Source organism: Lipophrys pholis (assembly GCF_963383615.2).
Source record: "Lipophrys pholis genome assembly, chromosome: 7".
NCBI lineage: Eukaryota > Metazoa > Chordata > Actinopteri > Blenniiformes > Blenniidae > Lipophrys > Lipophrys pholis.
This window is the reverse complement of record NC_137638.1, coordinates 17,531,923-17,556,246: the sequence shown is the minus strand read 5'-3', so window position 1 is coordinate 17,556,246 and position 24,324 is coordinate 17,531,923. Positions and strand designations below refer to the sequence as shown.

At 42.1% G+C, this 24,324-nt stretch overlaps 1 protein-coding gene across 1 annotated transcript; it reads right to left on the bottom strand.

Annotated features, from left to right (window-relative positions):
• Window positions 1–2,571: 2,571 nt before the first annotated feature.
• On the bottom strand, window positions 2,572–22,711 carry inpp5jb (inositol polyphosphate-5-phosphatase Jb). Its single transcript, XM_080468290.1, has 13 exons — window positions 22,568–22,711; window positions 15,794–16,338; window positions 14,089–14,196; window positions 13,728–13,836; window positions 10,330–10,446; window positions 8,639–8,814; window positions 8,446–8,557; window positions 8,012–8,121; window positions 7,598–7,805; window positions 6,405–6,542; window positions 6,178–6,261; window positions 5,995–6,099; window positions 2,572–4,979 (listed from the first exon to the last, which is right to left on the bottom strand). Exons 2-13 carry the CDS (start codon window positions 16,324–16,326, stop codon window positions 4,593–4,595), a joined length of 2,187 nt encoding a protein of 728 aa, XP_080324416.1. The 5' UTR covers window positions 16,327–16,338; window positions 22,568–22,711; the 3' UTR covers window positions 2,572–4,592.
• Window positions 22,712–24,324: the final 1,613 nt, after the last annotated feature.

The following is a 24,324-nucleotide window of genomic DNA, read 5'->3' as shown; positions in this document are numbered from 1 at the left end:
CCCCAACATCTTCAAGATCAGTGTCTTCTGGATACACTTCAAACTGAATATAAATCAACCTAATTTATGTCGGCTACGTCAATACGTACGAATATTCAATTACATCGTATTTATAACGAGTAAACAATAAACATTAGTCATTTTGGATCATTTTCTACCTTTTCAGAGTATATCATGTCTTATGCCCATCTTTGTCTAGGATAGGCTGTAGCTCCTCACAAACCTAAATTGAATACAATGAAAGTAGAAAAAAAAGTGACTTGAGCGACCTAAAATATAACACCAACCCCTCTTTGTAACATGTCCAAAAATGTTGTTGGCAATTTGGATGACTTAAAATGTAAAACTTCAGATGTTTATTATTTACTGAGTGTCACAAAATGTATTAGTTTTTTTTTACGTATTATACATAAACATCAACACCAGAGCACATGCGTCACGGCCAAATGAACCTGAAAATACAGTTGCAACAAAGTCAAAGATTGAACAACGGACAAACAGGAGATATTCTATCTCAACATAACTTGATTATCTTATACTCCAAAAAGCTCCTATCCCAGCCAATGCTTCGGGCCCCGGTGTGTAATATAATCAAAATCTGTGATTGTGAGCATGTTGTACCTTTACGGGCTCCAGATGGCTCTAATTAATGTCTCTACAAGGGGTGGTGGTTGCTTCCACGTGGAGCTTTTTTATGGACTTGAAAAGGCCATGGGTTGGAGACTGAGAGGAGTACATCAGAGTATTTCTGCATTCTGTTTAGGAGCATTGTACATTCTCAAAGCAGCATTCAGGTCTTTGTGTTTCAACTAAAAATGATAGATTCATCCCAAATCTGATGCACAGAAAAGCTTGTCACTGGCTCACAAAAATAGCACATGAACATCTTTCCTGATTTATATTCAGATTACCTTCACATCCTGCACCTATTCATATTCTCAATCTCAGGATATCAGTAGATATAAATAAATCATTCGTCACAGTGAATTGGCATTTTGTCAACTACGTTTTGAAAGCGTCACCTTGAACCCTGAATCATCAGTCAGTATTGTGAGATTCACGTAGCTCCAACTGTGGCTTGACTCTTATTGCAGTTGTTCAAATGAATGCACCACTGATAACCTCCGGTATCCTGCTTCACAATCGAACACTATTGCATACAGAAGGTGCCTCAGACTGGTTTTGGTTTCCTGACGCAGCATTTTCTGTTAAAACAACTTATACAAATAGATGAATAAATCCAATATCACCTGATTCTTAGATGGGAGTTTCATTTCATTTATACAAGCAGCGAGTATCTTTTAGTCAACATATTCTGAGTTCCTTTATCAGCCACTTTGGCTTTTGGGTGTTTGGTCACATCAAACCAAGTAACTCAACCTCGGACCAGTGTTGCATCAGTGCCGTACAGTCAGCATGAATTTGCAGAATGGACACTTTCTTTTCAAAGAGTAAAAGCATGATGCAAGTTACACCTGCTGTTGCCTTCTGCAGGATGTGCTGCTGGGTTTATTTGTCACCCAAATCTATTCAGAGTCTAAATTACAGGGCAATTTACAGGGCAAACAATAAGAAATAATTAAAGATTAATAAAAGGCAATAGGTCCTTGTTATACTTGGTAATTACGAAAACAAGGGGAAAAAAGAAAAGAAGTGCAGCTAAATTAAAGTAATAGTAAAGTAATTGCATTAATGCCCTTTGAAAATATAAAGCTTGTGCTCACAGCAAATCAACACTAAAGAGGTCCTTTCCCTTATTTGCTCTTCAGATGTATTTTGTTACTTTGGCTCCTTTGCCCTTTCGCAGCCACACTTTCAGGAAATACAGGATGTTTAAAAAAACTGATCACAGTTAATCTCATAAGTAAATTTTACACTTTGACAGCACGTGAAGCGATGTTTAAGAAAGAGGCAGACCGCAACTTGAAAGAGTGTATATTTCTTTAAATGGTGTTCCACTGGCTTTTGGAGTTGGAGAACAAAAACAGCAACCTTGAAAAAAATAAAATAAATTTTTGTTTTTCCGATCAATTATTTCAACACAGATATGAACCACCAATCAGGATTTCTGATTTTTTTTTTCTGTAGTTTTAATCACAATGATACAAACACTTGTAGACTAAACAATCTACACTTATGACCATTAAAGCAACATCTGATCGGAATTTGCGAAGATGGAAACTGGAGACATAACCATCTCATTATAGGTCCTAATAGAAACAGACACCAACTGTGTAATCGTGTGTCTGGCCATTTCCATTGAAATAATGCTCCCTCACTGGCCAGCAGAATTCAGGCTCATATAACAGTTAAATAAGAAAATAAATACATAATTTAATTAAAATAAACTTTGTGGCATAGATTGTCTTCTATTTGATATTTTCTACCATACTTCATATTTACTCTTTACATACATTTTCTTCTATTTTAGCCACATAAATACAAAACAAGAACATTCTCTATACATTATATTTTCTGTTGACATTTCACAATAGATAGTCACTGTTCATGACTGCAGCACTGAACATTTTCATCTAAATTATGTAAAGTAGAACAATCTTTTTTTTTTTTAAACATCTCATTTAAACAAAGGTCCATTACTCATTGAAAAACCAAGTGAATACATGAAAGCACAATGAAATTATTCAACCAAGATTTCAGATTTATGCAGGTGTAGCGACCCTGCAAATGTTCACCTAAAATTCATACTGTCTTTTACCAGGATTTTCTAACAATTTTCACAGCCACGATTATGACAAAGAGTCAAAAACAGCACTTTACGGCACAAATACCACAGTACTGGAATGTACAGTATGTAATGCAGCAAACCATGCAAGCAGGATCACACCCCATTCACTGCCACAGGCAGACACACACACACACGCACACACGCTCATTGCTTCCAGTGAAACACATACACAGAAAAACCTGCTACAGGCACACACTGAGGTTACAGCTACAACAGTATACACTGTCCTATGCTAACAGCCCAAAAGTACCAAGAGTATAAGATGGTGCATCAGAGGTCAAACAGTAACAACGCAACACGACTACCGCAACTGTTGTTACTGTCGGCTAATTACCAGGATCAATACGGGAGGATTGAGTCAGAAAGAGAAGAAAAAAAAAAATAAATCACATTGTGAGAACCACAAAAGGAAACAAAACAATTATATCATGATAATATTTAGCTTGAAATATTACAACAGTGTGATATTTCACAAAAGTGGAACGTGTCAGATTTGTATCGTACTACAGTAAATACAAATCCCTGAATTAGCTCTACACAGTAGAGTTATTGTTCACATTTATATGAGATATTCAGTTTGAAATTGAATGTTTTTTGCTTGTACAATGTTGTTCACGCAATGCCAAAAAGTTAAAGTTTCAATTTATGCCAATGTGCAATCAAGACTAAGGGGATTTTTGGGTTATTGGTTAACATGTTCAAAACTCAACGGTCTAGAGCAACTTGTTAACTGACTGATCCCACAGGGCCAAAAATGCCTCGTTTTACAATTATTCAGTGTAATTTCTGAATAACCAGCCAGATCCCCTTATCCAACTGGGCTTTGCTGGTACTATCAAATAAATGCACGAATAAATATAATCAAAAACTGAACAGTGGGTTCTACACACTTGATAAGGTGTTTCTGTTAGGTTTGGCATTGCTGTAGTTGTTACCACTATAGTTGCCAACAATCAATCAGCTCGCTGTGAGTGGACAGCTGTGCAGTGTCAGCCGATAGCCATCCTCCCACGCCCATCATGTCCCTGTGCAATGATATGGCGGTCTATTTAAAGGCCTTTTCACCCACATTCACTCTCCACGCAGACATGTGTTGGGCTGCTGCCACTGCAAGTGGATAAGCCCAGTGAATATCAGTCCTCACTACTTTGGTTCGGCTCTGTTTTTATGCACCCTGGAGAGACTTTATTCCCATTAATGGGTGATTTGAAGGGATCCCTGCATATATCATGTTGTTCTGTGTACTGGATTGCCAAAGCAGGGAATGGAAACTAAGGTGGAGCCATATTGACAAGCCATGCCACAATGGCAATGTCATCTGAAGTACTTCATAATATGAGAGACTACTACCAGAGCTTCCATTTCTTAGTTGTACAATTACAGCTAACAGCAGATTTTTCTGAGTCGGGTCAATGTGAAAATGATCACATATCTAAACTGTTCTGCCACTTTTAGAAGCAGTCTGCTGACATGGCTGCTGCTAAGCTTAGTGCAGACTATCAACCAGAGAATAAGGGGCCATGGTTTCTGAATGTATGAAGCGACTAATGCAAGCTGTCAGCTCCCTGTACTGTCCACACCTGAGAACGGACAAAGATAGAAGGAACACACGACAGAGTAAAAGGTTCCCAAAATGAAAAGACATACAATGCTCAAATCTTGATAAATTAACTCAAGGCAAATTAAACCGTCTGGACAAACCAGACGGCTCTTCCTGAAAAGAATGGCATCAGTAACTGCACATTTTTGTTACGGGTAAATATACAGTGTAGTGGACTTATGGATTAAAAGACACAACAGGTGACTATGTGACCTGTGACAACAGCAACACTTTGAAAGTGCATCACACTCCTGAACCCTCAGCATTTTTGTCTTTCCCAGAAGGCGCACACAGCGGGCTGCTGCTGCCCTCTGCTGGACATCCTGCAGACTCACTCTCTAACTTCTTGTCTGACGAAGGACAATCAGTGGCGTTGAGTTCTTTCATTTTAGCCTGCACAGGACTGCCGGGGCGACTGCCGGGGTGACTGCCGCTGCGACTGCGGCTGCCAGTGTGGCTGCCAGTGTGGCCGCCACTGCGACGGCGGCGGTGCTTTTGCTTTCCCGGACTCGGACTCGGACTCGGACTGCGGGACCTCATCTTCATGAGGACAACAGTGCTGTCATCTTCGGAGCTGAAGTCAGAGCTGTCTGAAGAACTGACCCCAGGACCTGATGCGGGGAGTTGGATCTGAGAATAGATGGAAAAGAAAATGAGGAAATTAAAAAAAAGAAGAGGGTGGCTTTTATGGACTGTTAAATCTAATGAGTGTGAGAAGTTTGGAAGGCAGTGGTGGCCTCGAGGCTGCAGTTCATAGGTTCTATTCCCACAGTGGACAAGTCACCGCCGAGGGTCCCTGAGCAAGACCCTTGGCCCTCACCCCCTCCCCGGAGTGCATTAATGTGGCTTCTCACCCCCTACTAGAAATAGGATGGGTAAATGCGGAAAAAATAATTTCCCAGAGGAGATTAATAAAGTATGATTTTTTTCTTCTTCCTTATTAGCTGCTACATGAGGCAAGGTGAGTTTCACGACCTTGGGTATAATCCAAAGCTTAACTACACGACGTTAGATGATTAAGTGAACACAACTAAGATGTACTACAATATGGAAGCATAAAGTTATTTTGGGAGTCATCTACGTACACTGCTGGTGCCTTCAGAAAGTAAGCAAAAGAAGACAATCAAGAATGAATGTGCTGTCCTAGCACCACTTATGTATATGGGTAACATAACTCTGTATGAAAACACACAGAGAATGTTGATGTGCTGAAGCATTTTACATTCTTGAGAAGCTGCCAACTATTGTTCGACGAAGCAATTGTGTCGTTTCATCACCACATCTTTTTCTACAACATTTCTATTCGTTGGCCGGAGCTGCAGCTCGTTGTCGCGGTTTCACTGTGCAGTGTAGTGAAATTACACTCACAAGATTATCTCAGACTGTCTATAGTTAAACAGCTACAAGAGACGTCTGCAAACACTAAAGAGCACGGATTTTAACCCACAATCAAAGATATCGCCATGATTATCCTTCATTCAGTCAGAGATGGACAAAACTCACAGTGTATAGCATGTTAACTCATAAGAAGAGCAGCAGAATGCAAACAGAGGCCATAACACAGGGTGACGACACAGAAGAGCATAGAAGCACTAAAAGCACTTTGATTGTTTTGGACCTTCAGAAGCCTGTGGATCATGATTACCTGAAATGGCTCTGTTACTCCCACTATCGTGCTCATGTTGTTGCTATAGTAACCCAAGATAAAGTCCCCTGAGCCTTTGGGCAGTTCCTCCTCGGTAAAGGTTACCTGCAGAAACAGTTGGTCAGACATTTATTTGAAGTTACAGAAGATTTGTGAGCAGACTCTAACACGGCTCCAGGTTACCTGATGTTCCTGACGATGAAAATCAGCTTCCTCTTGCTTGGCCCACACGTATCCCACGTAGTCTTTGTGGTGCTTGAAACCCACCTATAGAGAGCGGTGGAGAGCATTATCCTCAAATGGACCAAACTTGACAATTCGTAGAGATACCACATTTGTAAGGCTCCACTGGCTATGTATTTTGCTATTGTTGATTTGTCAAATAACTTGATGATGGAGACCCTCGTTACCTTGTACAGTCCGATCCAGTCCCAGGAGCTGCGAGCAAAGCTGGGCACATGTTTGAATATTGCTGTGGCATCAGCAATACTGTTCCACTCATCCTCCACTATGAGTGTGACCAGGGGAACATCCACCCTGTATGGGAACTGTCAAGCATAATAACAACAATCAGAGGCCACGATTTAGAGTTTCAGTCTCAAAACCGAACGCCACAGACCATGGTGGTTATAAGATACTGTAAGACAAACAGCACAATTATCAATACAATGTCTCAACTAATGAGTAAATTAAATGATATTTCACTTTTCTAAATGACTTACAAGCTCCTTCAAACAATATAAACATTTTGCTGTAACACTCTTTTCACTCTATTCAAAACTGTAAAAACAAACTATTCATAAGCTTGTCTACAGCATAAAAAATATTTATCTTCTTTTTTCTGCCATGCAGGAGTCAAGGATTTCTTTCTTTGGGCACATTAAAATAAACCTTTTCCACTTTTAAAAACAGTCACTCTCCTCTGCAGTCTGCTCCTAAACTTCATGTTTTACAAGTTTCTCTCAAAGGCAATGTAAAGTGTGACTACAAACATAGATTTTAAGGAGCAAACACAAGACCTGACTTTTTAGCCTTTATTTTGGACTTTTCTCCTTGCTTTTGTGTTTTTTCACTTCCAATAATGTTTCCCCAATTCCTGTTTTGTATAAATACTATTCTTGGATTGATTATATATGACTGTTTCTACTGTGTCGAACACCCTGTGTCGGATTCTGTGGATGAAAAAGGTGATTAACTGAAATTTCTGGGAGGAAGATATGAAGAATGTGTCCGACTACATTTTTAGCTTACTTTCAATTTTATGGCACATCAAAGATAATAGAAAATAACTAATTATTGACTTCTGTTTTGATTTTCACTTAACACAGCATCCTGACTGCTTCAGAATGGAGGGTGTATTAGCAGAGGCCTCCTACTCAGCAGTCTATATATTCATGTGGCCTTTCAGCCCCACAGTCTGACCTTTACAAGGCCTTTTATACACTGGGAAGAAAATGCTTTTCACATAGTGGGTATGACTACAGGAGGTTAGCCGTGCCTGTCTATTCTTTACATTAGTTTTATATCATTATATACTGTTCTTATATCATTATAAAGTCACCTAAAGAAGGATGTAATGTATAAAAATCAGATTGTGTCCCACCTGCAGGGTGAAAATGGAGGAGACCGGTTTGTGGTCACTGACTGTGTACTCCATGTGGCTTCTGTAGTAGTGCTGCGTCACTTTAGGGCCACTGGTCAGCCCTGAAATGGAGCCGCGGTTGCCTGCACTCAGAGCCGCACCAGCAGGAGCGGTGGCTCTCAGACGCCACAGGATGCGGTCGGTCCAAGCTGGTTTACGCTTCTTCCCACTGGAATACCCCCAGAAACAGGAAGACGGAGGAGGATGAACATCGAGAGGTTAAAAATACACATAAGGGGGAAAACAAAGGCTTTTATGTTCCAGTTAATGCTTTGGGCGAGTGAAAACCTTTTTCAAGAGAAGGGAGGACTGATTAGAGCTTAGATATCAAAGCAGTGGCTTGGAAATCATAAAGGCACCTCAGGCATCACCAACCTTGTGTCATATGTATCTGTTCCAACATCAAACTTGTAGGTCGGAGGGAATTTCAACGGTCCTTCTTGGAATCCCTCCAATACTGTCTCACTGTCTTTGGCCATATTCAGCTGAAAGGGGGAAAATGAGTGAACATCACTTTCAGTTGATTACCAGCAGCTCTCCACGAGGAAAGAGTAAGTTGCTTCATTGCCCTCTAGTGGCAGAATATTACAGAATGAGCTCAGTCTGTGAAGTGACAAGTCTTCACACAAACTCAGATGGAAATTTATAGTTTTGGATTGAATAGCATCTTATTGTTTGGAGAAGTGTACATAATATTAACATATTTAAAACTAAAACCAAACAACAGTCAAATAAGGGCAGTAAGATCAGTTAAAGTTGTCCAGCCCAGTAATTTATATTCTCATAAATAAAAGAGACTCCATTTTTACCTGATCTTTTTCCAACAAGGTGGAATACTTGTTGTTGTCAATGGCTGCTTTTACCACTTGCATATCCAGGTCGTCGATGCGGAAATTGAGATCTCCAAACCAGAACACCACACTGTAGAAACAAATAATGAATCAGGAAAAAAATCTGACTCGATGCTTATATGTGTGCCCGTGCTAAAGTGAGCAGACTAACTCGTGGTCCAGGACCCCAGTAGCAGCTTGGCCTTCAAACTGCTGCTGCTGCAGGATGCTGTCAAAATCCTCCATGCGCTGCTCTGAGTTTTCCATGTGGGCCGGGAGGTGGCAGTTCAGGAAACAGATGGTGTGACCAAACACCGACATGCGAGCACTCACTCCACCTTTATTCCCCTGGAACACAAGGAGGCAGACACCAAACCAGACTGTCACAGAGAGGATGAGCGCTACCTGGGGACAAGTGGAGGGAGTTTGAGTTGAACATTTCACTGTAAACAAGATTGAAGGCATGAATGAATTAATAGTGTGAGTGGTGAAAAAGTGTGTGGAGACAATAGTAACTATGTCAGTACTTGTGTCTCAGCCACAGACGACAGGAAGTTTATTCATTAGACACCACTGGGGAACAACATTAATATTTAATGCTACCAGTAAAGTGTGCAGCGGAGGAACCGGATGAGTCTGCATGTTTCTTCTCACTGTCGGAGCTCTGGCCCACTCAAACTCAAAAATGTTCCAGGATAAATTGTGAAATTCTGTACATGCTGATGTGCATCACTCCATATGGAATTCAGTAATATTACATTCTAACTTCAAGAACCTGTGTGTTCGGGGTAATCCATTCAATGTTATCAGTGTTAAATCAAGTCACTGTGTTTAAGTGACATGTTTTATCAAGCCTGTTTGTTTGAAGTAGAGTTTGAGCTTGTTTTTCATATTTTTTTCTTGTTGCAGCTTGTCTATTTTCTTATACCAGTTAGCACACATTAACACTTGTACTTTACCTCTGGTTCATTTCTGTTATGCTTGACTTTCCAAGCATGAACAATTGCTGGCTGTGGACCAATATATGTCTCTGTAGTTAAAAATAAAAAAGACTAACGCAGGATTTGACTAACAAATTAATACCCCACTTTTAAAGCCATCTTTTCATGCATGTGAAAAAACAAAAGCATGAAAAGACGGCTTCTTTTTTATGTTTGGAATAGCAATTATCCCTCTTTCAAATAATGCCGAGTACAAAAAGTGAAGTCTTTAAATAGAAAAAAATTATATAAGTTAATGGTTTTTTTTTTATTCTCTGTCATGTTGACATTTCCACTCCTTATTCAGCTTTTGAGTCACTTGAACTATTTGCCCTCACAGTTTACGTTAACTCCCCGCTTACTTTAATATGAACGAGAATTAATATTTGAATCAAAACTCATAACCGCTTTATTCTCAAGATCAGTGAATCACTCCAACCAAGATATTTTCTTTCACTTCAGAGCTAATACTGAAGCTAACGGCCTATTAAGGCTGACCATTAGCTTTAGTAGTAGCATTTGTCTGCCTTCACAACCCCCGTGATATGTTTGTGAACATATATTTTAAACACACCAAAATAAGTTGTGTGTGCATCCCGTCGTACTCCCACTAACTGATTCACTCATCGTGTTCAGCTGAAGTTACATCTGTCGTCGGACTGACCCAGAGTGCTGACTGCTCAGTTTATCTGACACAGCAACATTACAATGCTGGAGCCATGTGTGTCATATTAAACAATTGTAAGCAACGTTGAAAATTACAGAAGTTACTAGTGCGTTAACTCTGCTACTTCCTCAAGAATGTTCAGTAACTTGTACAGTAGTAGTTCTGAGGCTTGCGTCACACAATGCTGATCTCAGAACAGTGTTGCAGTCCTCTCACCCAGTAACCACCCAGGCCTGTGCGGGTGGTCTCAGTCTGGACTCCACGGAGGAAAGGCAGGTGGAAGTATTTGGCAAAGACCAGCAGTAACAACCCCTGCATGCGCTGGGAGGTCACCTGCAAGACAGACGGAAGAGACAGGACAGACATGCGTGACTAGATAAGACAGATCAGGCAGCAGGGATGATAGTTTGCATTTTGCGTGATATCTCAAAAAACAGCAGCTGTAAAGTTCACTTGCACCACAGGGTGACTGTATGTGTATGAAGTATCTTGACCTTCTCTCGCTCTGTTTGTCTTCTCCCGTCTTGTATTTCCATCCTCCCCTGCAGGGCTCCACAGCCTTGCTCTCACTACTTTACTGAAGCACTGCACATTATAGCTTGTGGTGAATCTTTGTTGCGGTTGTGAACCACTTCACAGGAGAAAGCCCACAGTACAGGCATTTGATGGTCAGACCTCTCCCATCTCCAACATCCTATAAGAGCTTCGTGTTGCACATGCGATACAATTTTCCACATTTGTGCACCTTCGATATGAACAAATATCAGATCGTTTGCCGTAACTAGAAGGACATAACCTACATTTGGTAAGCAGAACAAGACTGCATACAATGTCAACCCCCTTCCCAGATATGCATGTTCATTTCCCGCTCTCCCTTTTTCCAGCCGTCCTCACATCCCAACCCCCAACCACAGTCTGAAGAGGCACAATCACACCCGGCCTGAATGAGCCTGAGGGCAGTAATGGAGGCATACATCTCCACGTGACAGAAGCCCCTCTTGCTTGTATACCAACGGGCTCTTTGAACGACTTTGTTGCGTAATAGATTCCACTGAACCGTAAAGAGGACCGACTTTATTTTATGATGTGTGTGTTTACACAGTACGGGGTTAGGGTGTGTGTGTGTGTGTGTGTGTGTGTGTGTGTGTGTGTGTGTGTGTGTGTAAAAAGTCTGAGAGAGTGCACTTCTGCCTGCAGATTCTGTGAGTGAGTAGCATTTCTTATCAACGTCAGCAGGCAGTGGAAGCTCCTGAAGGCTGCCAAGCTATATTTTGGCTGAGAACCGACATTTAGGCCGAAAGACATACATCTGAGATGAAGTGAGAGAGCTTGAGAGACATGAGCAGCTCTATATGTTTGGCCTTGCACAACACACACATGACTGCATACGTGAGCTGTTAATAAGTAAGATGTCACTAGGATCAAGGATTATTAAAGAATTCTGTGCAAATGGCATTATACAGATTTTAGCTGCTCATACAAAGGCTGAAAGAACAGAGACGCTGCTCAATACAAACACACAAAAAGATGTTATTTGTCAGAATTTAACAAAGCATTGTATTAGAAGAAGTACTTTAGGTCTAAAAAGTCAATATTGCAGCACATTTACATTATTGAAAAATGCTGCAATTATAAATTAAGGTCAGAAAAAGCTGCCCTCACCAATAACATGTGCAACTAAAGGACAGCTTAGTGAACAAAGATTATGGTGACAGTCAGCAGAAGATGTGCAGTGAGAATGGAGGGGAAAATGTCTCGCAAGCTCTGTGCTGCTGCAGTGAAAGGCTAATTTGAGTCGGCTTTCTTGTGACTGCAGCAGCTATAGTACAAACCTGATGATGAAGCTGTGCGAGGCGACAATCTCAAGGCAGAGAGAGCAGATAGGGGGTATTGTTACTACACGTCTGTCCACCATACCGTGACGAGACAGCTGCCGGTGACACCACTTTATAGCTCTTTCTGCTTGATAATCTTGATAAACTCCAACTTATACATGCATCCCAATACTGCACACAATGTTACTCTCCACAGGAAGCACGCAGAAACATCCAGTGGAGATGAGTTTAACGAGGTTTAAACTACAGGGAGATAGCTGGAGGATAGTGTCAGTCTCACTGTTGGGGGCCCGTCAACACTGACAACGACAGCATCCAAAAATAAAACAGCACCCTGGGAGACATTTGTCAAGCTCTTGCAGCTCGACAGCTGATTCACGCTCACTGGCTCACCATGCCAACAAAGCCGAGCATCGTTTCAGAGGCGGCCAGACAAACACCAACACGTCAGTCGTTTTTATTTACATTTTTTATCATTTTATTCAAAGTTGACCTTCCATTAAATGACTTGCGCTGTCGGTCTGTCTGACCATGTTTTCAAAGGAAACTTGTCAATCCTTCAATAATAGTGTGATCAAAATATATTTCAAGACTTTAGAGTAAGAATAATGGCCACACAGTGGCGTGTTGGTTAGCACTTTCACCTCACAGCAAGAAGGTCCGACGTTTGAGTCCAGGGTCGCCGTTCTGGGTGTTTGCTTGTTGTCCCTGAAAGAGGGCCAGCTCCAGTTTCCTCCCACAGATACATGCACCTGGGGTTATTGGGTGTCTTTAAATTGTGAATGTGAGCCTGTAGTTTGTTTGTTTCACTGTGTTTGCCACGTGATAGACCGACAACCAGTCCAGAGTGTACGCCTTCACCTACTATCAGTACCTACTCCAGTGCCAAGTGATCCTAAGCTGGACGATGTGGTATATAAAATGAATGGGTGGAGAGTGTGAACACACACCCTCAAGTACTATTTATGTTTAGAAAAACTTTAGTTCCAATGAATTTTATTTACCAAAATGACACACTATTTTGGGCAAATAAATGTTGTTAAATGAATAAATCATACTGGATTTATGTAATGAACAGGCAACGCACTATCGTACTATATGACATACTTGCCATCCCTAAAAATGTGACTTCCTGGAAACTTTAGGTATATCTTAATGTAATGTATATCTAAAAACAAACACTTGCACTAGAGTTTTATTTGCTCAAGGTTTAATTTTCCCATTATATTTTCATGTTAAATGCATCAAACAAGTGCCCTCACTTCAGGGAAGTTACCAAAACAAAATGGGGGCAAATGTAAAAACAGTACCCATATCAATACTTTGCATAAATACTGTTTTCTATGGTGGTCACGTATGAAAATTACTTGACAATAAAAAGAACAAAGGAAATGCACAATTATCCAAATACTTTCGCTTGCCTGATACAGGGTTAATATATTACCTCCATATTGAGCATGTGAAGCAGATATGAAAGAAAAAAAATAAGGCAAATAAGGGTGCGGAAGGAGATATGAAGGTAGAAAAAGTGAGATCAAGACCTGGTGAGAGCGTGAGCTCCACTTTGCATTATCAGCTCGGCAGACGGAGGAAGATGGGAGATACGCTGACATCACATGCCTGTTATAAATCATCCACCCATCAGTTGCTCGGGGAACAAAATGAGCCGAAACAGCGAGAAGCGGACATCTCATCAGCGACCACGTGACGTGTGTGAATCAAAGCTGTTGAATGTTTTACTAGCGCGTGCATGTGTTTGCTACAAAAGCCATTACTGACCAGCACGTAACCAAAGGGGCTGAGTCTCTCCATGCAGCCCTCGCTCCACTGGTCTGTGAAGAGGACATCTTTCAGCCTTTTGTTAATCATCGAGTTCACTTCTTGCAGCCTTGAAGAAAAATGACACATAACAGAGCAAAAGGGTCAGACACTGACACAGATGTAAGAGGAGCTAATGAGGGGGAGCTTCGATCATGAAATGATGAATTAAATACAATTATTTTTTTCCCATGAGGGGAAGGACAATGCAATCTGAGCCTGACTGCTCATTAATGCCATTGTCTTCACTGTCAACATGCGATGAGTAAACATAAATGGAGAAAATCTGCTTTATTTGAAGTAAACAGGACAAAACACTCACCCGATAACATACATATCTGTGTTTCCATCGCCCACATTCAGCCCCAGCAAAGCAGTGATGTCGTCAGGTGGAGAGGCTGAACCCACATTCCAAGTGATAATGTGCACCCTGATGGAAAGGGGTGTGACATGACAAACACTCTTGTCTTACTGATCTGTGTCCAAACCTACAGTCTTGAATGACACTGTAGGTTCTCCCCATGCCTCAACTCTGTCCTCGTGACAACTACACCAACAACATGGTTCTTCATTTCAGCTTCTCATCACATTAAGCGAGGTGTTGATAAGTATGAGTTTCACATAAACATCACCACAATTAATATAGAGGAAAGAGCATTCAGTGTTTTAAGGGACACCCAGTGAACAACGGCCTGCATTCACATACGCAGCTAAATATGATTTTAAATTGACTTACAATTAATTAATACTGCTCACTTGAATAGGTTAGAAGGAAAGCAAAATACTTCACTTTAAACTGGTGGGCCTGTTCGTTGATGTTTCAGTATGTATATGTCTAAGCACATGAATGTTTGGTACATTTAATCAGTCATAGTCACAAAATACTTTCTGTGTGAAAACAGTTATTTCATAGACTAGTGACATTTGGTGTATTATCTCTGGAGTTGTTCGCTGTGTTTATAACAGATATTGATCATTGTGTCAGTTGAAATGGTTTGAGTTAAACTCCTGTATCTAAGTGTGAACTCCATGTCTAAAAATTGTGACCAATGTGACTCACGTCTCTGTAATTCAATGAATCTTCCTCTGAAGAACCTGACATTTTCTCACCGTGCTATCATTAAACCTCCACCTTACTCTAAAACTGGCTCATACTTAGTTACTTGGACCTCTGCAATAGTACTTAAATGTCATCACACATCTAAGAAAAGAAACCAGATCTACATACTGGTTACCCATCGTACTCCTAAATCAATGTGTCGTATTATGTCGATTGCTGCTGTTGTCTGGGTATGTACTTCTAACACCGAACGACGTCATGTTTTCATGCTGTGAAAGCTGTTGACTCACCGGTTTACCAGTGTTATCTGATTTTGTAATACCATTTCCAAGAATTTATATGACTGAGAAATGATTCATAAACTATTCAATTGAAACCATAAGAAGATTTTCATTTCATGTGAAAATTGTTTTTTGCATGTAACAACTGATCTGAACTTAAGTAGTGCTACATGTTTATGGTGAATCACCTCTAAGACTGCTAAATTTAGGGAGAAATACTAGGATAGAATCAAATGATTGAGTTGATGGTTTACTTAAGTGTGTTATTATGATATCCAATATTTATCAATAATAAATTCAATGAAGTCACATGTCAATGATAATCATAAGGCTCTGGTACATCAGCACTAAAGCTCAGTGTGCCAAAGAAAATCTTCCTCAGCTGTGTGGGAACGACAGTCCCTGTGGAGGCAAGCTGAGACATGAACGGTAAGTCACACACACACACACACACACACACACACACACACACACACACACACACACACACACACACACACACACACACACACACACACACACACACACACACACACACACACACACACACACACACACACACACACACACACACACACACACACACACACACACACACACACACACACACACACACACACACACACACACACACACACACACACACACACACACACACACACACACACAGGGGTTAGGAAACTTGCCTGAAGTCTTCCATCGTCTGAGGTTGAGTGTCAGCTGTACCTGCCAAAGAGAGGGCTCGCTGTGCATGAGGGTTCAGGTGGGCAGGCACAGGCCTACTGGCAGCTGGGTGGGGCACTGAAGCTGCCCGAACCGGGTGTCCTTTAGGACCGGCTTTAACACCGGGCCCAGTGTGCTCCCCCATGGGTTTGACTGCAGCATGGCGAGTGGGTTTGGGATGACTTGCCACACTGCCATCAGGACTGCACTCGTCCTGGTTAAGTGGTGGAGTTGGCTCAGCTTTGGGCTCAGCTTTGGGCTCAGCTTTGGGCTCAGCTTTGGGCTCAGCTTTGGGCTCAGAGATATCTACAGACGCCTCAACTCTGGCACACCGCTGAGGCCGTCGAGGCCTGGCGGTTGTGGCAGGCTGGCCGGTGGTGGGCTCAGCAGCTGGAGCTTCTGGTTCTGACACTGCTGTAGTTGTTGGTATAGCTTCCGCTCCTGGATTTGGGTTGTCTTCTTGCTTCTGACTTTGGCTTAGATTATCCTGGTCCATTTCTTGAAGTTTCTGTCACAAGAAATAAATAAATAAATAAAAACAGTTACACTTGCATGATGCACATTTATCCTGCAAAACAACAAGGATCCCAGTTGTTTTTTTATAGTATTGTAATAGTAGTTTTGACTTTTTTTTTTAAACCATATTTTACCACTTCAGGAGTGACTTCCCTCTATACATGACCCGTCACATTAGCTCAAACAATCATTCACACTTCATGACAAAAGCTGCCATGTAGTAAGACACTGGCACACCAGTGGGAGCAACTTGAGTTTCAGTGCCCACAGACATTTTAACATAAAGACAGGGCGAGATGGTTCATTGAACAGCTGACATCAAAACTGCTTCACCAAATTGAGCCATAGCAGTCCACCAGGGGTCCTAGAGGACCAAGTTGCAGATTCTGAGGCTAAAAATAATGGCATGTCAGTGTGAAACCTCATTTAGAAAAGAGCCATGATTGTAGAGAGAAGATTCAGACTAACACCACTCATTAAATTCAATGATACCGAATCATTTCTTCTATTTTTAGATGCGCGAATGATGCCTTTACTTAAAATATGTTTATCTGTACTTTACATATAACATTGAAATATTGATCTGTTCATTACAGGGGTCTGTTTGATTTCCTGCTACCACCATATTGCTCCCTCCGTCACAATGATGTGGAGCTCTGCAGGCTGATAATTGTTCAACAGAAAGGATTTCTATCCCTAAAAAAACTGTACAGGCACAACATGCAGCCTCTTTTAGAAATGACAAATCGATTTAGCTGATGAGAGTAGGTTTGTCAAGAGATCCTATTGACCCAGCAACACGAATGAGTGAGTCATTCCTGCTCCCACCTGCCTCCTGACTTTTTCAATTACCTGGCCTCTCATAGCCTTGGAAACGGCAGAAAACAGCTGCGGGGATGGATGAAAAAGAAAAACTACCCAGAACAATTCTGAAACATGACAGATACAGAGCAAAAAAAGGCATTTTTCTTTCGTTTTGGATGGAAAATCTGGAGAAAAAAACCCGGACACAGTTCATCGCACTCTCTGGGTCTACCTATAAGCTTCCTTGCCAGTCCTCCAGTAACCGGGGAGACGCTCAGTCAGTTCATATCAGCTCAAAGCACCTGCCTCACACCAACATGGAGAACCGCTGCTTGGTCCAGAACAGCAAAAGCCAACAGCACAGAGATCCGGTGTGGAGCAGAGGAGGAGGGCTAGAATGACTGAGGGCATTTAAATCAATATATTCAAATAACAAGTCATTATGTTGCTGTGTAAATAAATTCAATACTTATTTATCTGTTTGTTGTTGATATAACACAATAAGACCTAAAGCTACTGAATTAATAAAATAAAATTAAACCACATTCTAAAAAATAAAGAAGAAAAAAACAGTAATTATAGGGATTCAGAATATGTGTGAAGGCAAACAGTACAATAAGAAGAATCAACCATACATTTAGTCAAAAATGATTTTATGAATTGTTCATCTCTAAAGCTTTCCTCAGACGTCGAATCCCTATAATAAAAAATAAGCTAGATAGATGGGGGATGCTTTTGTGCTGGTGGACATGTTTAAGCCTTAAAAGAGCTGATTCGAGCACAAAACCATGGCTGTCCGACCCAGATCCATCAGCCAGGGGATGGTCAAAGCAAAGTACATGAGAAAATGACCTAAAATGCCAGCGTCATATCGCTTTAATGCAGGGGAGACCATGTTTAACGCTTTGGGTCCAAATCAAATCAATCACAGACCGTTGATCTCCACGTGACCAGAATCACATCCTGTGTTTTGTGCCGTACATTTTTTATTTATTTTTTGGTCAGTAGGGGAAAAGGGGCTATTTGCTCGGGGACACAGTAACAACAGAGCTCTCTCATAATTATTCACATGACCTTGAGCAGAAGCAGGCCATGACTTTCAAGCAGAGAAGGGGGCTGCCTCTGCATTCCACATGTGCACGGAAACATGGTGGTCTTCTCTGTCAACCAATAACCTGGTGCTGGCGGTGCATAATATGTTCTGATGGTCCATGTATGGCATTTAGTGAGGAGGGAGGGCAGGGCGAGTGGGTACACGTGGGAGTGGGTGGGTGCAAAACGAGCTATGGGGAGTGGGAGACGGAGCCAATCGAGACGGCCCTCACAGTGACAACACTGTGTCTCTTTGCAGAATGTCTCTAAATTGATCCTCTCACACTTCCCTGTGGCACAGTCTATTTTCCCAGCTTTAATCCCCCCCCCCCCCCCCCCCTTTCTCTCTCTTTCTTCCTTATCATACAATTTCCCTAATCCTTCCTCTCTCGCCATCTTCTCCCAGACGCTGTTGTTCCACCTCTACTGTATGGACATTGAATTGTTCAACCCACTGATTTCAGTTTTCCATCTCATGTATATGCTTCTTTTCACATAAGAAAAAGCTCCTATACTATTTTTTTTTTTTTTTATCCCTCTCCTTCTCTTATCCTCTCCTGCACTTGGATGTGACACCAACACTCCTCCTGCGAAATGCTCAACGTTGTTTTCCTCACCCTACCGCCTCACAGCCACTATCAATGACGTCGACATGCCATAGTCCCAAAAGCCACCGGCACAAAAACTGCACATAAATCTAAATCTGTGGTATCGGACAAGTGGGTGCTCTGTAACACGTTGACAAAAAGACGGATGAGAAGGAGGGTGACCATGAAAATTTCTGAATTATTATAGTAAATACCAAAATGTCAAAATAGAGTGCAATTAATTTGTTTAACACTCAAACAGTTTTTTGGTTTTTGTACGACTTAGCAGGAGCCAAGTATTTTCCTTCCAGTCGTTCTGACAGACTACCACTTCCTATTCGTCTCACGTTCACAGAGGGAGAGAGTGGAATGATTTGATTATAACAAATGTGTCATAGTGTTTACACGCACCCTCCTGAGGGGTGAGAGCTGAGAACGCCATGGAGGGTGTAATGTAACCCAAACAACAGGCTCTCGCCAGCCTTCTCAGCTCATTTGGAGGGATTAATTGACAACAGGGATAGTTTTGAATGGGTGAGTAAAGAGAGAGGTCAGAGGCCATGCTGTGTCTTTCTTAAAGCCGTCCCTAATGTAAAAGACTTCATTTAGACTGATGGAGCACAAAAGCAACAAAACAATGGGTTTGGCCCATGTTTCCTGTCTCCATCATTAGCTCACAAGACCACCGTTGGACTCTTAGTTTACAATGTAAGCTCACAGGGTCAAACTTGTGACTCGTGTCACACTGTAGTTTATACAGTTGTGAAGTAACCAACATCTTTTATTGAGCTGTCTTCACACGTGGATATAAAAATTGTATGTAAAAACATTTTACCTTTGCCTTTTTTTTTTGTGGAGGAGTCAACATTTTACTGCTCCATCGTCATGATCATTCTGCAAACTTTTCATTGTAGGACTCCACAACGTTACACTGGGGGTGAACCGGATCTCTCTGGAACTGAAGGGGCAGGTACATCCTGTGGGAAAACTGGAGTGATTGTTTTTACAAATTATCGAGTATTATGTGTGTGTGTATAGTTTATTGAAAAAAAAAAAAAAAAAAAGACATTCACTACAGCACAAGAAGCAAGCCAGCAGATACTGTAATGTTTGGGTAATGCTCAGTGACCAAACCATGGCTCCTGGTATTCATGTGATATTCCTTTTACGTACTACTACAAACGTTGCATAACTTAGCTCCTGTACAACAATGCTGTTCCTTGATGACTTTTTCAGCAGGAGAATCCCTCCTTGTCAGACTCCAGGCTGCTTGCAGTCTGAAGAACATACAGGCTTCAGGATGTTGGCTAGATCCCCACCCTTTAGATCTCAATCTCATCATGGATCTGTTGGCTGCGCTGCAAAAACACGACCAATACACAGAACCACTCTCTAAAACTGGAAAGGATTTTAAAGGGCTGATTTAATTGTACTGGTGTCTGACAGCAGAGCACCCTCTCCAAAGTCATGTGGAGTCCAAACTTCACCAAGTGCGAGCTGTTCTGGGAGCACCGGGATGGGCCTACTTTTAACAATGTGGCTCAGCTGTTTGTATCTGTCATCTTAAACCTCTAATCCTGCGTGGCTGTGTTATGTTGACACAGTGATTCTAACCATGATATTAACCACGTTTTGCCCTCTTCTGTGTTTATTGTTGGAATTACAGTCAGTGGTGTGGTGGGCCTCCAGAGCCTTATGCCCCTGTGACAGGGATACTAATGATGACCCTGGCAGACACCGGCAGCTGCTGCCACAGCTGTAAGTTGCTCCTCCGGGTCCTAGTGCCACTGAGCACCGCTCCCCTGTATCCAGGGGGCTTCATCTTTCTGATCAGGTCATAACCAAGGCCGCAGAACGTCAAAATGATTTTGCATACCGTCTAACGCTTGAGAAAAGAGCAGACAACCTCCAGGATAATGTCTGTGCTGCAAAACCATGCTGTAACGTGCAATTTCAGATTCTGCCAATTAACAATTACAGGATCAAACCAAATGGAAACATTTGCACATTTATTCTCCTTAAACAGCTCTTGCTAGACAATAATGACCACCGTGCTGTTAAGGGGAGCAGAAGCAATGTGTCTTTTAGCAAATAACTGACCAGCGTGTCTATTGTACATTAGCTATACGGATAACATACCACAGGAATCCAACACACTAACAAGTCAGGGAGTTGCCCGGATTTTCCTTCCTGCACAGTTGACGGTTTTTACACAAGAATGGAGCAAAGAATGCAAGTTTTACTTTCACAAATGTTGCAATAGCAGCTTCACGGTGAAGTTCCAGAAAATACAGAAGGAACTTGAAAGGTCAGCATTAACGTGCCTTGGTTTTGTTTATGTTTGTTGCATACACTATTCACAGAAAGTTAGGGATATCTGGAATGTGGTGATGTTACAGTGTGGGCAGGTGTGTCTCGTCAATACAGAACTTACCAATACTTTGTGAATGGTACAGTGACAAGCCCATACTACCAGAATAACCTCATGAATCCAGTCACCCTGCATGAATAACAAGACCAAATTCATCTTCATGGATGACAATGCTCAAGCTCATGGAGGCGACCTCATTAGGGAACGGCTGCTGGAGACCGGGATAGCTCAAATGGAGCAACCTGCACTTTCTCTAGACCTGAATCCCAAAGAAATCCTCTGAGGTCAGTTGAGTCAACGTGTCGAAGCTCACAACTCTGTACCCGAGAACCTCTGTCACAGAGGTTCTCAGCTCCGAGGGGAGCTCTTCAAGAGTGGGATGCTGGGCCTCAGCAGTCAGTAGGCTGACTTGTGAACAAAGTGAGAATTGATGCTCAAGGGCTCATCGAGTTATTTGTGATGGTATACCCACCACTGTTGGCTTTTGTTTCAATAAATTGTATAAGGTGAGGAACTCACCATTGCATGCTTCTACTGAATTTTCCCACTTTTATGCTATAATATCACTGTAGCAGGGACTTTTTACGTCTCTACATGAATATAGTCTAGAAACTGCAGTTTGACGGTATACAGCATGTATGACACTGTGAGAACAGAAACACATGGCATTGTCAGATAAGTAGTTTCTGCACCTCGATATGAAAATAGACCTGACAGTCAAAGTGAGACAAAACCTTTTGACAGGGTCTACCTACCATTTGATCCAAGCCAGTGGTGCCAATGTAAACAGTGTTTATACACTGTACACTCCTATGTCAGGCAAGTGTGCATTTTACACACAGGCATTCAGACAACAGACACCATGGCTTCCAAACACGAGAGCAGTACAGCATATGGCCTAATTACACTCCCACTTCAAGGACATTTTTTTAAAGCTGTTAAAGAGGAAGGTCAGACCAACTGTGTATGGTTATGCATCAAATATAATCTCAGGCACTTGGGTGCCTGCATGCATTGGTGTGTGTGTAATCTGACAGATATGAGGGTGCAAAATATCAGAGCGTGTCAGGGTGAGGGTGCATGATTCATCAGCAGATTTTCTGCTATTGGAAAAGAAATGTTGACAGGTGGTTTTCCTGATTGAGGGTTTTAACGGAAATGCTGTAACCATTGTAGCGATTTCACTTCTCATACAGACACAACCACAGCGCGAGGAACGCAAGGAAAACAAAACCTTTATCAACATAACGATGACTTCTATATATATCCGGGCTCTTTAGCAGATACAGTAATTGGTTACAGTTGGGATATTATCGGTTTGAAGCCTGAACGTGACGCCTGCGTGCAGCTTATTAATTATCACTCACCTGTGCAGCCGGAGAGTCGCTCTGTGTTGAAGGTTAATCACAAACACCGGGAACTTTGCTTCGCAGCCGCCTTCCAGATCAAACCATCGGCATGCCAGTGCCTGCCTGCCTGCCTGCCTGCCTCCCTCCGTCCTTCCTTCCTTCCTTTCCTCCCTCCTTCGTCCCTTTACTCGTCGGCTGTCTCGCTCGGCGGAGTGGCTATGGCAGAGAGGAAGGGGAGGGGGAGGAAGAGGAGGAGGAGCAGGTGGGTTTGAGGCGATGCTTTGCTTGAGATTACATCTCCCGGGAATGTTTCCTCCCGCCGGTACGGACCACAGGCTGCAGCAGTCCGGTGTCCTTCAGAGCACAGAAGCCGCCCGGGAACCAGCGGTTCCTGCACGAGCAGCCGCTGTCTGGCTGACTGACAGATACGTTGGGCCGATGATTACTGTCAGACCCGGAGGCGCGCGGAGCTACGGCAGCGAGAGAGGACATTCCACGGCTCTCGTTCGCGACACAACATTTCCCCGAGAAGCCGCGCCTGCACCTACTAGTTGTTGCCTCAAAATGAAAAACCGATAGCAAAATTTGATCTTATTTAAGGTCAGAGTGACACTTTAAATAATCAGTGGTTCTATGTATTGTTTATCTATGATAAAACACTACCGCCCCCGCGTGGCCGGTGTGATGGTAACACCATATCAGGGTGTCAACTGTAGTTCAGCGGCCTCAGACAACCTAGTTTGATCCCCTTTAAAAACACAACTAAAGCCTAAAAGTCAATGCTGCGCCACATGTTTTCATTTGTTTTCCTTTGTTTTATTCTAATCAAGTACATTAATCATGCAAAAGTTACATGTGAGGAAATACTCACCTACAAAACCTGACCGCGAGAGCTGCTCTCATTGGCTTCCTAGAGAACCATCCATCCATCCATCCATCTGTCTGTCCATCCATCCATCCATCCAGGGGACAATTCAGGGTCACCAATCAACCTCACATGCATGTTTCTGGATCGTGGTAGGAACCCCACTCACACAAGGGAGGAAAATGCAAACCTCATACAGAAAGGCCCGGCCAGTATTTGAACCCATGACGTTTTTGTTGTGATGCAAGAGCATTAACCAATGTTTCTAAAATAGACAAAATTTCCACTGGATGTATTATCCTTGAGTTCATTCCTAATCACCACTTGGCAGCAGTGGCCTGAAAAAAAACGTGTTTTATCTGCAAAGTTCTGTGATTTCAATTAATGCGTAACTTTTGTTTGTAAAGAAATAAGGAAAAGCTGGAAGTGACAATAAATCATTACTTTTCCTATAAAAAGTTAAGATGGGCAGCAACTTTCCACTTGCATAAAATCACCAGTAAGCTGGGATCGGCTCCAGCAGCCTGCAACCCTGAGCTGGAAATGCGGGAAAGAAGATGGATGGATGGATGGATGGATGGATGGATGGATGGATGGATGGATGGATGGATGAAATCACCAGACTATTTTACTGCTGGAGAATTGTAACACCTCTTCACTTCAGTTCAATCAAAGTGCAGGTTTGCATGTTACTGTGGCAACAACTGAGGATAGCTCATCATCTGTGACCCCATAAATGTCTCTGGCATTTACTAAACTAGTGTGTGTGTGTGTGTGTGTGTGTGTGTGTGTGTGTGTGTGTGTGTGTGTGTGTGTGTGTGTGTGTGTGTGTGTGTGTGTGTGTGTGTGTCACTGCACTTAATGTGGAGATCCAGATGGCTGCTTGAAGCTGTGGTTCAAAGAAGTGGTG

Bases quoted from the DNA above. Each gene is read 5' to 3' on its own strand.
- inpp5jb (XM_080468290.1), bottom strand. From the start codon at position 16,326: ATGGACCAGGATAATCTAAGCCAAAGTCAGAAGCAAGAAGACAACCCA. The intron at 8,122-8,445 runs GTAAAAATGGAG...TCCCCCTTTCAG, and splicing joins CCTTGTTGGAAAAAGATCAG to CTGAATATGGCCAAAGACAG. The intron at 6,100-6,177 runs GTAACCTGGAGC...CTGTTTCTGCAG, and splicing joins TTCATCGTCAGGAACATCAG to GTAACCTTTACCGAGGAGGA.